The sequence below is a fragment of the Toxorhynchites rutilus genome, chromosome 1 (assembly GCF_029784135.1).
Source record: "Toxorhynchites rutilus septentrionalis strain SRP chromosome 1, ASM2978413v1, whole genome shotgun sequence".
Classification (NCBI taxonomy): domain Eukaryota; kingdom Metazoa; phylum Arthropoda; class Insecta; order Diptera; family Culicidae; genus Toxorhynchites; species Toxorhynchites rutilus.
The window spans coordinates 36,714,835-36,727,859 of record NC_073744.1 but is presented as its reverse complement, the minus strand read 5'-3'; the positions used below and the strand labels follow the sequence as shown (position 1 = coordinate 36,727,859).

The 13,025-nt window shown below is 41.5% G+C and overlaps 1 protein-coding gene across 1 annotated transcript; it reads left to right on the top strand.

Annotated features, from left to right (window-relative positions):
* Positions 1-221: 221 nt before the first annotated feature.
* LOC129773680 (early growth response protein 1) lies at positions 222-10,316 on the top strand. Its single transcript, XM_055777327.1, has 3 exons — positions 222-2,756; positions 8,878-9,039; positions 9,112-10,316. Exons 1-3 carry the CDS (start codon positions 1,542-1,544, stop codon positions 9,718-9,720), a joined length of 1,986 nt encoding a protein of 661 aa, XP_055633302.1. The 5' UTR covers positions 222-1,541; the 3' UTR covers positions 9,721-10,316.
* Positions 10,317-13,025: the final 2,709 nt, after the last annotated feature.

Below are 13,025 nucleotides of genomic sequence, written 5' to 3'. Positions count from 1 at the left end.
CCCAAAAATGACTTTTTTTTCTAAAAAAAATATAACTGATTTTTTACATAAAATATCTTGATATCGAAGATGCTATTTTTTCGTTTTTGAGATATTGTTTTTCAAAGTTTATCGATGGTTCGAAAAATCTTTTTTTTCCCATTTTTGCTACTACAAAAAAACATAACTTTTGAACTACTGAACCGATTCAGATGATCGACATATCAAATTGAAGCTTATAGCTTATTTTTCTTTGGAAAAATTTGTGTTGGGATGTAGTGCTCCCGTGGCTTAATGGTTATCGTCACACCTAACATGCCGGGGGTTCGGGTTCGATTCCCTCTGGTTGATGTAATTTTTCGTCAAACCAAGGAGCCAAATTCTTAACTATATTTTAACTAGAATATATTAACATGTTTCCTTAATTCTATGGTTAATAAAATAGGAAACCGATTACTCGCGGTCGACTCGAGAAGGGTAACACATTTTCATTAGGAAAAGGATTAGATGTAAGGAGATTGTAACAATGTTCACACTCATACTCACATTCTCATTCACACTCACACTTCAGACTCAATTCTTTAAAACTATGCTTACATCTAATATGTATTACAATTCAACATATTCTAATGGAAGGGAACTGATAGCTCCCAATGAACGAAAAGGAGCGGCTCTAGGAACGTTAGTGCCATTTAAGAAGAAGGATCCGAAATTATAATCATTTGATATGCGAACAAAACCGGAATGAAGCATTTTCGCATGTCAATTAGATTACAATTAAAATAAAATCAATAATTATACTTGCCACTCTCTCTGTGTAATGAACACGGAAACTTTCTTCACGATGATCTAATATTCTAACAACAAACGAAGAATTACCGGACAAAATCAACGCATCAAAACAACCAATTCGCCGTGCACTTGAACAACCCAGCCAATTAATCTGCGGACATCCCGTTCTCCCATTCTGTTCTGCCTCATCCCACCGCTGCTACCGATCGTTTGTCACAACCGGCAACAAGAATGAAACCATCTCGTTCTGACATACGTAACACTTCATCAGTTTTCCCTTATTTTCCAGCCCCCTTTCCACCACTATCATGATCGTCATCACACGTAACGATCATGCATTGTGATCGCGCACCAGCACCAGTAGTAGTAGTGTGCATATTAGAAAATTTCATCTCGCACGCCACAGTGGATGACAGCGACGACAACGACTACGACAACGGCGGGAAGTACCTCTAAGGAATGCGCGTGAAGAGAGGCCACATGTGTGCACGCGATCCTGCCGCTCAAGATTGTCGCGCAACCCAACGCACGATCTTTTGGTACTTTTGTTTTTGTCATTCGCTTCATGACGCCCGATCCGTTAGGACGTGTTTTCCGATTAGTCATCTGGTTCTATTTTTTGAACTTCTACTACTACACTATACACAGTTTTCTTCCGCGAGTTCGCTTTTCCATCAGAGCGCGCTTTGGCGGTGTCGTGTCGTTCAAGTTCTCGGTGAAGTTCGCGCTTGTTTTGTGATGTGCTGAAAGGGCTTAGACCGCAAACAAACATGTTCGTTACCGGCCAAGTGAATGGTGCCCCCCAGTTTGACATTTCCAAAAGTATCGATATCAGTGTTCCAATCGCGAACTTCAGCAACATGTCGTTGCTAACCCCGACCACACCCGGCAATCTGAAGGATTCGGTGTATTTCGGCGAAAGCTGCCCCAGCTCGAAACCATATTACGCTGATAAACTCAAGTGTTCGTTTTCACCGGCTTCCTCGAGTCACTCCTCGTTCGATGATAACAACGGTGAGTTTGTGAATGAGTTTTCCGGAATGATGAAAGGAGATGCGGACACGTCCGATGAAATGTACACCAATTACCACCAGCAGCCGTGCATGATGCAACAGAAAACAGAGGATCTCTATTTCAAATTCGATCCGGAATACATCGAGAAGCTTCAGTCGTCTGTGTGTATGTCTCCAGCGACCACGATTGCCACACCCCTAACCTGCAATAGCGTTATGAACTCGGAGTATTACAATTTCAACGATATCAACTGTCAGTCGAAAAATCAGAGTCCGTGTTCTTCACCGCCGCTCGATCCATGGATTACATCATCACTCTCGATGAATTTCGGCAACAGTCTTCCGGTCACGAAACCATCCAATTCCCCCAAGCACAGTAACGTGGAAGAAGCGCACCCGGCTCTGCAGCAATTACCATCGATCAAGTCCGCCTTTGGTAACTCGATCCAGTTTGATGATACCTCCAAGAACTACTCCCAGACAAGCTATATGATTGATTATTTCGACACGAGTTTCCTCGATCAGTTCAATCAACACGTTGACGTCAGTAACAATGCCGCGGCCGAGAGCACCCACAGTGGGGACGCCTACCAGCATCTGGAAGAAAACTACAACAACAGCTCGGAGCTTGCGAAGAAACCAAATCGTGAGTTCAAAGATATTTGGCACCAGAACCAGGAATCCGAACCGCAGATTTCCGTCAAGCAGGAAGCGCTGGAGGAGGAACTGGATGAAGAGGAACTCGGCTCGGACCAACCGCTGGAGTGTCTCTGGATGGATTGCAATCTGAAATTTCCCGACCAGGGAACCCTGGTGGCACACATCGAGAAGAAGCATGTTGAGGTTAAGAAGGGAGAGGAGTTCGCCTGCTACTGGCTGGAGTGTCCACGACGGTATCGTCCTTTCAACGCACGGTACAAGCTGCTGATTCACATGCGTGTCCACTCCGGGGAGAAACCCAATAAGTGTCCGGTGAGTGTTGTTTGTTTTATTTATCGTTTCAGTTTATCTGGTAACTTAACAATTACTGAATTCTTTTACATTGCGCCTCTGTTCTGTGTGTTTTTTGTGTGATCTTTTCACCATAGTTTTTTTTTCTTGTAGTATGAAAAATATAAGTTGTCAATTAAAACCATAAACAAAACGTAACGTGAAATGTTTCAAAAAATTGTTGAGAAGCGATTAGTTTTAAGAATCGTAACTAAAGAATTTTCCGTAAAATGTTATTTTATTTTTTTGGAACTTTATTGTCGCACAACAGTTTATGTATATTAATAATAAACAAGAGAAAACTAAAACTTAAAATGAATTAATTTTCTGGATATAAAACTATTACTGTGAAAGTAATTATAAAAGTAATTGTCATTCTTCTAATCGGTAAATCAACTTGGTTTGCGGTTATTTAAAAAAACACCGGTCGTTTGCATTAGGTTTGGTTTGCAGTACGAACTTTCATCTTCAAGATGGAAATTGTAAACTACGCAGTATGAGTTCGCCAGGGAAAAATATAACAATATGAATAATCAATAACATTTTATTGTAGAAAAAACCATGGCCACTTTTCAAATTCTTTTTGTTTTGCTTCCATAAAAAGAGACGATTTTGGAACCTGAGACCAAGGCTCCAGAAAACATTAATGAGTAAGCCTATCGTAATTGATTCCAGGAGATCTCTGAAAAAGGAAAACTCTGCCGCCAAATCGGCCTGAAACGACTCATTTTTTTGCAGATTCGCAAACTGTTTTTATTGGGAATATTTTTAGTAAACACCTTCAACTTGATTACCTAATATTTGTCGTTTCCGGGTATTCGGGTTCGAAATCGTTGAACAATAGTTCAATGTAGACCGAACTAAAGCACAGAATAGAGATTTCAAACTGTGAGCGTCCGTTGTTTTAATTTATTGCAATTCGCATAATGTTAATCCAAGGCTACGACAAGTTTCAAGTTTGATCTTGCAATACAAATAACCTCCTAGATGCTTAACGCAATCAATTTTAGCTATCGGAAACCATCAAGATGGTAGCCGAAATTGGATGCGTCTTCTTCTCGATGAAATGTAAGTTGTTGTTGTTGTTGTTGTTACTTTATTAAAGTGGCTTCAAAAAAACTATTCTTATTCGCCAATTATTTCGACTTTTGATGCTGTTTTCTGTTTTTGTTTTTTGTTTTTGTTACTTTTCATCTAAATTTTATCAATTAATGTCACTTCTCTTAGGAAATTTAACACTTTCTCTTCTGCTTTCCGATCGGGAGCAAGTATTTCTTCCACCGTACCACATATTCCGTATCGGCTCCACGCATGGGTCAATCCTGGGCAGTCTGCCAGAAGATGCTTCACCGACATCCTCTCACCACAGAATATACACGGAATTGCCTCCTTTCCTTCCAACAGATGTCCATGAGTCAAATATGTGTGACCAATACGTAGCCTGGTCAATATTCTTTGTTCTTGCGGTTTTCCACAGTTCGTCCAGGACATTGTTTTTTTATCTGTATTATAGTGACTTTCAACTCATTTGGCTGGTTCGTCACTTTTACTTCCGTTTTTGGAAGAATGTCGGGAGTGAGAATTGAACTCGTGACCTTTAGCGTGAGAGGCATGGATGTTACCACTACGCCAGATCGTCTCCACTCCAGGACATTGTTGCCGATTTGATCTCTCTTAAAAATTTGTCACTTTTTCTCCATCAGATCTCCCATGCCTGGCGAATTTGGTGCCTCACCATTCGGTCGACATCCTCACTTGGGATCGGAATGCATGTCGTGGGGTGTGATTTCTTCCTTCCTTTTGCTGTTGACTCGTCCGCCTTCTCATTGCCAGGAATCCCAGAATGTCCAGGAACCCAACAAGAAATGTAGGTGGAACACTTGTTTGGATTCAGCTTCATACATCATGACCTGAATTGCTGCAAATCTGATTACGTGCTCCAATAAATATGTTATAACTCAATTACTCAAAGAGCTCGATCATAGAAATCGAATCGAAAATTCGATACAATCACTATCACTTTCACACCGAGTAAAATCTGGAATTATAGAAATCGAGGAAGTAGTGGCGGTACTGAAATATTTTGAAACGAGTTTGAAATGTTTTACAGAGCACTATAGAAAGGATGCCAAATCTTTTTTTGAGACATCTGCTATGAAAATTATAAATATCTATAGTTCCAAATGTGTTAATATGGTTATGGTTTGGAGAAAACTGATATTCCCTCAACGAATGAAGCTTAATAGGCGCAATTCATGCATGGATGTGTAATAAAACGAAATCATGGAACAATTTGCTTTACAAAAAATGTAATTATTAGAAAATGAACTTTTTCATGTATTTTCACAACTGCAATCTATGGAATTCCGTAAGGCAAAAAAATTTTTTGCATGTAGTTCTCTTTTAGCGTCGATTTGGTGTTGTAGTGGCGTCAATAGCTTTATTGTATTGGACCACCACCTGTGGCCCTCTATTCTCGCTTGTTGTGTGTTAGTGTTGTCTTTACCTCTCACCTCATGTCAATCCAAATCTGTAATTTAAAAAAAACATTATTGTTTTTCAAGACATTTCAGCTTTAGCATATTGTATAAAAGTTTGGTATAGTATAGTAATAAAAAGAAAGCTGCTGATAAAAGTAACTCGTACTAATGTACGCTATCAGGAATAAGCAAATTTTAGGTAGGAAATTCGGTTGATAGTAATTCAAGAAAGATGATAAAATTTGCTTATGATGTTATATGTATCGTAGAAGAAAAACTTACTTTCTGCCATTCTGAACCAAGACGCATTGATGGTCTCGTGCATTAAGCTCCTCACTTTCCTTTACCGGGATTCTATTTGAACTGCTTCCACAAAAACCTCGAGCAATGTTAACATTCGCTCACATTGGTTCAACGAGTCGTTCAAACTGGGCGTGATTTGTCTGTCCACTCATTTTCAGCCACTGAAATATGCGCTGAAAGTAAGTTCTGCATTGTAAATTATAACATTATTAATATAAATAATGCTGGATTGAACACTTACCATGTATAAACTATTCTGGCAGCATCGCAAAACAAATATTGATCAAAACAAAACAACACATGTGTGTTGAAAATTGCAAATATTTAAGCGTTTCTGAAAAGGAAAATATCAGGAACGCAAACCAAAACAAAATAATTCTCTGAAGATATGCAACAAGCGAACCAAACAACTCGAAAAGTTCTGACACTTGCGTCGGTAGCTATCGCTCGCTCGATGCTATCGAATTACTCGATTTCTATAATAAAAGGTGTGTCACATCAAATTGCATCACGGAAAAAACGCTGTAGAAATTCGCCCAGTAGACCGATCCTTTTGAAAATTTTAGACAGTAAAATAAAAACTATTAAAAAACTTTTGGCATTTTCTTTTTAATCATACTTCGAGCCCAAGCCCGTATGCTCGCACCTTCCTCTTTACCCCGTCCATAAGGTTCTGTACAACGTCAGGTTGTAGTTTTTTTTTGAACAGAAATCCATTTTCTCTTGAAGTCCGCCTCCGATTTGACAACTTTTGGGTTCTTCCGGAGGGCCTGCTTCATAATCACCCAATATTTCTCTATTGGACGAAGCTCCGGCGCGTTGGGCGGGTTCATTTCCTTTGGCACGAAGGTGACCCCGTTGGCTTCGTACCACTCCAACACGTCCTTTGAATAGTGGCACGAAGCGAGATCTGGCTAGAAGATGGTTGGGCCCTCGTGCTGCTTCAATAGTGGTAGTAAGCGCTTCTGTAGGCACTCTTTAAGGTAAACCTGCCCGTTTACCGTGCCGGTCATCACGAAGGGGGCGCTCCGCTTTCCGCAAGAGCAGATCGCTTGCCACACCATGTACTTTTTGGCAAACTTGGATAGTTTCTGCTTGCGAATCTCCTCCGGAACGCTGAATTTGTCCTCTGCGGAGAAGAATAACAGGCCCGGCAGCTGACGAAAGTCCACTTTGACGTAGGTTTCGTCGTCCATTACCAGGCAATGCGGCTTCGTCAGCATTTCGGTGTACAGCTTCCGGGCTCGCGTCTTGCCCACCATGTTTTGCCTTTCGTCGCGGTTAGGAGCCTTCTAAACCTTGTATGTACGCAGGCCCTCCCGCTGCTTGGTCCGCTGGACGAATGAACTTGACAAATTCAGCTTATTGGCGACATCCCGGACCGAACTTCTCGGATCACGTCTAAACTGCTTAACTACGCGCTTGTGATCTTTTTCACTGACGGAGCATCCATTTTTGCCGTTCTTCACCTTCCGGTCGATGGTTAGGTTCTCGAAGTATCGTTTTAGTACTCTGCTGACCGTGGATTGGACGATTCCCAGCATCTTACCGATGTCCCGATGTGACAACTCCGGATTCTCGAAATGAGTGTACAAGATTAATTCACGACGCTCTTTTTCGTTCGACGACATTTTTCCAAATTTACGAAAAATTGACAGTGAAGCATGGCCAACGTGATCTATACACTCTTATCTGATTATAAAACCAAAGCTGAAGATATAATTCCTAAAAATTAAATTTCTACAGCGTTTTTTCCGTGATGCAATTTGATGTGACACACCCTTTAGTAAAATAGAGCTAACGAGCAAAATTCTTATCGGCTCGATTAGCCCCACGAATCGATTCAATTTTTGACTTCATCAATATTGGAGAAGTGCTGGTCAACCAGGCCATGTTGCATTGATCGAAAAAGTTAGTAATCGGACGGATCAATGTCTGGAGAATACGGCGGGTGGGATAGGACCTCCCATTACAGCGTTTCCAAGTATGTTTTGATTGGTTTCGCGACATACCGCCGAGCATTGTCGTGCTGCAAAATAACTTTATCGTGTCTTTGCTCGTATTGTGGCCGTTTTTTCTTCAGTGCACGGCTAAAACGCATCAATTGTCGTCGGTAGACGTTCCCGTAATGGTTTCATTCGGTTTCAGCAGCTCATAGTACACCACACCCAACTGGTCCCACCAAATAGACAGCATCACCTTCTGGCCGTGAATACTCCGCGCGGCCGTCGATGTTGATGCATGGCCGGGGTATCCATACGTTGCCCGATGTTTAGGATTGTCGTAATGGACCCACTTTTCATCGCCAGTAACGATTCGATGCAAAAAACCCTTTCTTTTATACCATTGGAGCAGTTGTTCGCACGTGAAAAAACGGCGTTCGACTTTTCGTGGCTTCAATTCATACGACACTCAATGTCCTATCTTTCGGATCATTCCCATGGGATTTAAACGATCGGATATGATTTAATGAGATATTGTATCTGCATGTACTTGTTGCGTTTGTGACGGATCTTGATCGAGTAAAGCCTCCAATTCTTCATCTCCAATTTTTTTTTGCCGGCCCGGAACGTTCTTCGCTCCCAAATCAAAATTATCACTTTTAAAATGTGCAAACCTCGTCTGACACGTTCGTTCAGTTGGAGCATGTTCACCATAAACTTTCACCAAAAAGCGATGACCTTCCGCAGCTTTTTTCTTCATACTGAAGTAATGAAGTAACACTCCCCGCAAGAACACTCTCGTTGGTACGAAATTCGATATATTCGAAGTGGCAAAAAAACTATGTTGTTTACGCTTCAACTTTTTGACATATACTGAAAAAGACGCGCAATGACCGTAGCTTTCCAACGAATGTCTGGAAATTTGAATCACTGGAATAATAATCAAGTTACACCATCTGTTGTAAAGCCGAAGAAACTTACCGGTACACCTAATAATATTAAAATGTAATAAAAATGCTCAATGTGTTTCCAACAAGTCAATATTGACTCGAATATTTGGTTGAATAAATCGGCGAACTTGAATAAATTTGCTTAGAGATTATACAACATCTGCTTTCATCTGGTTATACTCGGTTGCACTCAATTTCGGGATGTCGTTAACCTCATACTTATGTTTCATTCATTATTTGTCAGTTTAAAAACTGATAGCAACGCTTGTCACTCTATCGCTTGTGTTTTGCTATAAAAAAATACTCGACACACGACACATTTCATATTCCTAATTAGTTTGGAACATGTGCCACGAACAAGCAGAAAAAAAACAGTCAGAAATGGTTAATGACCTATCCAATTTATCTCCTCCTTTCTCGCCTGCAGTTCTCCGGATGCGAAAAAGCTTTCTCCCGATTGGAAAACCTTAAAATCCATCAACGATCACACACTGGGGAGCGGCCCTACAATTGCCAGTACTTTGGATGTACCAAAGCCTTCAGCAATAGTTCGGACAGGGCGAAGCACCAGCGCACCCACTACGATACGGTAAGATAGGATGAATTCAACGCACTCTGAACCATGTATTCATACCGAAAATGTTTTCTCTTTCCCCCACAGAAACCATATGCCTGCCAACTGCCGGGCTGTACCAAGCGTTACACCGATCCTTCCAGTCTCCGGAAGCATGTAAAAAACCACGCCTGTCGTTCGGAGGGGCAAGGACGCAGAAAATCCCACAAAGAAGCCAGCGCAGTCAGCAGCAGCAGCTTATCTCTATCCACAGGTCCGATGGGATGCTCTCTGCGAAGGTACTCGGAGTCCTCCGTCGGTACCCACTACGAACCACCCCAGACACCCTCGGGAGACACGACGGATAATATGTTCGAGTTCGACGAAGTGTTCGAGGATGCTCCGACGCAGTGCTGCGTCGATCAGGATGTCTTCCCCGTGACAGAATCGTTGGTTCCAGCGGGCAGTATGCAGTTCAACGACATGTCAAACTGCTTCATGCGTTTGATGCTGCCACAGGAGGCCCCGAACCAGGAGACCGGAAAGCCATGCCAGGATGAGTACGTCTCGTACGAATGCGTGAAAAACCTCCTCGTCGACGGAGGAAACTACATGGAGGAATACCCTATGGAGGACAGTGCCATGGATCCCGGAGCAGATGCGAGCGCGAAAGTGATCCCCTCGTTCGAGTATGACTTTTTCAACAGTGTCGTTTGAGATGCCATTCCGCTATGTGTAAAACGTTGTTCAATGTAAGATATTCCAGCTGCCAAAGAGAATCCCGTACATAGGGCCTAGAGATTAATTGCTTTAATTTGAGTATCTTCCTAAACTGCAAGTTTTCGAATATTATCTAATATAGTTGTCTAATCGCTCGTTCGCAGCACGATCAAATCCAATCCAAAGGAAATTGCCAAAGAAAAATCACAAGCTTCCATTTTGAGTGGAATAATCCTCCAGTATATGAGTTAGTTAAGCCGTATTGATGTATACCATTTTTAATACTGTTATGCGAGACGTCCCAGGCTTGTTTTTTCCTTATTCAAAATCGCAAATTCGCTCTGTTTTATAGATTTAACCAAAAAAGTTCAAAAAAAGCATTTGTGATCACGTTTTGTTTTCCTCTCGAAAATGAGATCGATTCTGTGCCATTCGGAAGCCGCTGTAACACATATGTTCTTGAATAGATTTTGTATATATTTTTGGAAAAAAACAGAGACCGTTACTGTCCCACAGTCAATGGGTTGTATTATTATCGTTTCGGCACCCATTTTATCGTTTTTGAGAAATATAATGAAAGCTGTACAAATTGAGTTCAATCGTTGTTGTTTCAATTCCAATTATTCCAGGCACACTCGTATTTACAATGTGGTTCCATCTGAGTTTGTTAATTACCAAGATGCGATACATGTAAAAATTGTTGAAAATGTTAAGCTGCGATTTCGTTTGTAATCATTGTTTTTTGTGCGGTATTCGTCAAATAGACGAGTGCTCAACTCGCGTATTGGTTGCCCGGAAAGTTCGTGCAGTCACTGATGATGACCAATTGTAGTTTTATCCATATCATTTTAAATTTAAAAATATAATTTTAAATAATTATTCGCATTTTGGTTTTGTGGGGTCTTGGTGTCGATCCATAGGTTGGTTGTATACTTTACTTTGCGGAGTTCAATCTCTCGTGAACCATGCCATTCTTATGCCAGATCTCATCGCTTTCACCATTTTTAGCGCATCCATGGCTGATGTATGTTGAGATTACATGTGGGTTTACGAGGCGCCTGCAAAGTATACGGTGATGCCATTCTTCTCAATTTCAGCAAGTTTTTCTTGTTATTTGACATTCCTTTCCATTTTTTTCAGGTTTTGTTTCGCAAATGATCAACATCTTTCCATCGGACGGTGTTCTAGGATGTTTATAAGGATAAGATCCTTCGGCATACTATTTATCTTATTTTCGCTTACATTTTCAAGCATCTTTTAGGCAATGACAAGATGTCAAATCAGGTTAGAATGACACGAATCGTTTGTGTTGCGGGATAGAAGGCAGTAGTTGTTTCTATAGACACTCTTTGACGTGAACTTCCTGATTTATTGCGCTTGAAGTAATGTAATTTTTTATCTTTAGTCCACAGCTGTTTAAAGAGATTATTGTGGACAGGTTCGTTGATTTCTTGAGTATACTTTTGTAGTTTGATCGCGTTACTATCAGAACGTTGTCCAACAAATCGAGACATAAATTACTTGTAAATTGCATTGGAACTGAATCTATGAAGGGAGTTCGCTAAGACGACAAACATTACTTTCTTAAGCATCTCGATCATCTATTCAGATCGATTCAGATCTTCTCAAAATAATTAAATTTATTATTATATTACAGTCAGCTCGCGCAGTCCGAAGCCGCCGGACGCAAAGTTGTTCGTGTCCGTTATTGTGTTGGAACAATACCGTTATCGGTTTCGCTGAAGTGATTGTTTCACCCTAACGGGGTTTCCTTTATTGCGAGAGTGAAGTGATAAGTAATCACAACCAGCGGAAGGGAGAAGTCCTCCACTGCGGGCGCTGTGAGCGTGTGCCGTTCCATCGTCATCGTATTGTGGTGCGATACACCATTGCTGTTGTGCCAAGCGATCATCACGTGGTTCGATTGGAGCACCGTTACAAATCATCCGCACCGTGCGCTTCAAGTATTTAAGTATATATATATATATATATTAGGTTAAGGATTTAAAAAAAAAAAAAGAAAAAGCATAATTGTATATCAGCCATAATGGCAGAGTGCGATCCTCTTGATATGGACATTGAATCTGATGTTTCCTCCTCACTAACTACTGGGAAGGCGCTTAAACGCGTTCCCCCCTCAGACGATGTCTTTTCAGAGGAAGAGTTAATCAACCTCAACAAGCCCCCTTCAAGAAAATTGGCAAACTTTTCCACTTCGCCCCCTCAATCTCCCGCTCCCGCTTCTGATTATCTCCCGAACTTGCCTCCCAGCCCAACTGTTCCCGCTTCCGCTCAACAATCGACCTCGTCCTCCCCCTCAGATGTCCCCTCTCCGCGTGTCAAGGTCTATCCAGAAGATGCATCTGGATCTGGCCCATGGGTTGTTTTCTTCCGGCCAAAACCCAACGGGAAATCGCTCAACGTCATTCAGATCATGAAAGATCTGACAAAAAATTATTCCTCCGTGGTCGAAATTAGAAAGGTTCGACCAAACAAACTGCGTGTTGTCGTGGCTGACCGGAAGCAAGCTAACGAGATTGTTGTCGACAATAGGTTCGTACTAGAATACACAACATCCAATCTCCTCACACAATATCTTTTCCACGTTGCCAGTTGATGAAATGGAAGCGGACACAGCTCACGGGGGCACACCGTTTATTTCCCAGGGGAATCCCCGGCGCAAAAATGTGACCACTCCCAAAATTCAATCACAAGTTCCTCCGGTGATATCCCCTGTTAGCTTGCCTAAAAAATCGAGTGCAGCGGACAAGCAAAATCAGGTTCCTCCTGGCTTCCGTGGGAATAGTTCACCTTCGAACGACCCAGCACTCGAGGGGACATCAAAAACCCCAACTGTCCCTGTTTTTCCGTCCAGCTCAACTTCCCAATCGGGATTTATAAAGTTGTCTGACCTTTTGGATCAAATCTTCAAGTGTTTTAACGTTTCCGACTCCATCAGAACCATTGTCATTTCAACGCTTCCAGTATTAAAGACAATTTTGCAACAATTGATGCAAACATGGCCCCTCCTTGCAATGATTATCTCTCTTGATGTCTAATTTAAATAGAGAGGTCGGAGATATCACTGTTTTACAGTGGAATTGTCGTAGTCTTATCCCTAAATTGGATACATTCAAATTTTTAATTCATAAGTTCAATTGTGATGTTTTTGCTCTGTCCGAAACTTGGCTTTCTTCGCGAGATGATCTCTCTTTCCATGATTTCAATATTATCCGCTTGGACCGTGATGACAGATACGGAGGGGTGCTATTGGGGATCAATAAGTGCCACTCATTTTTTCG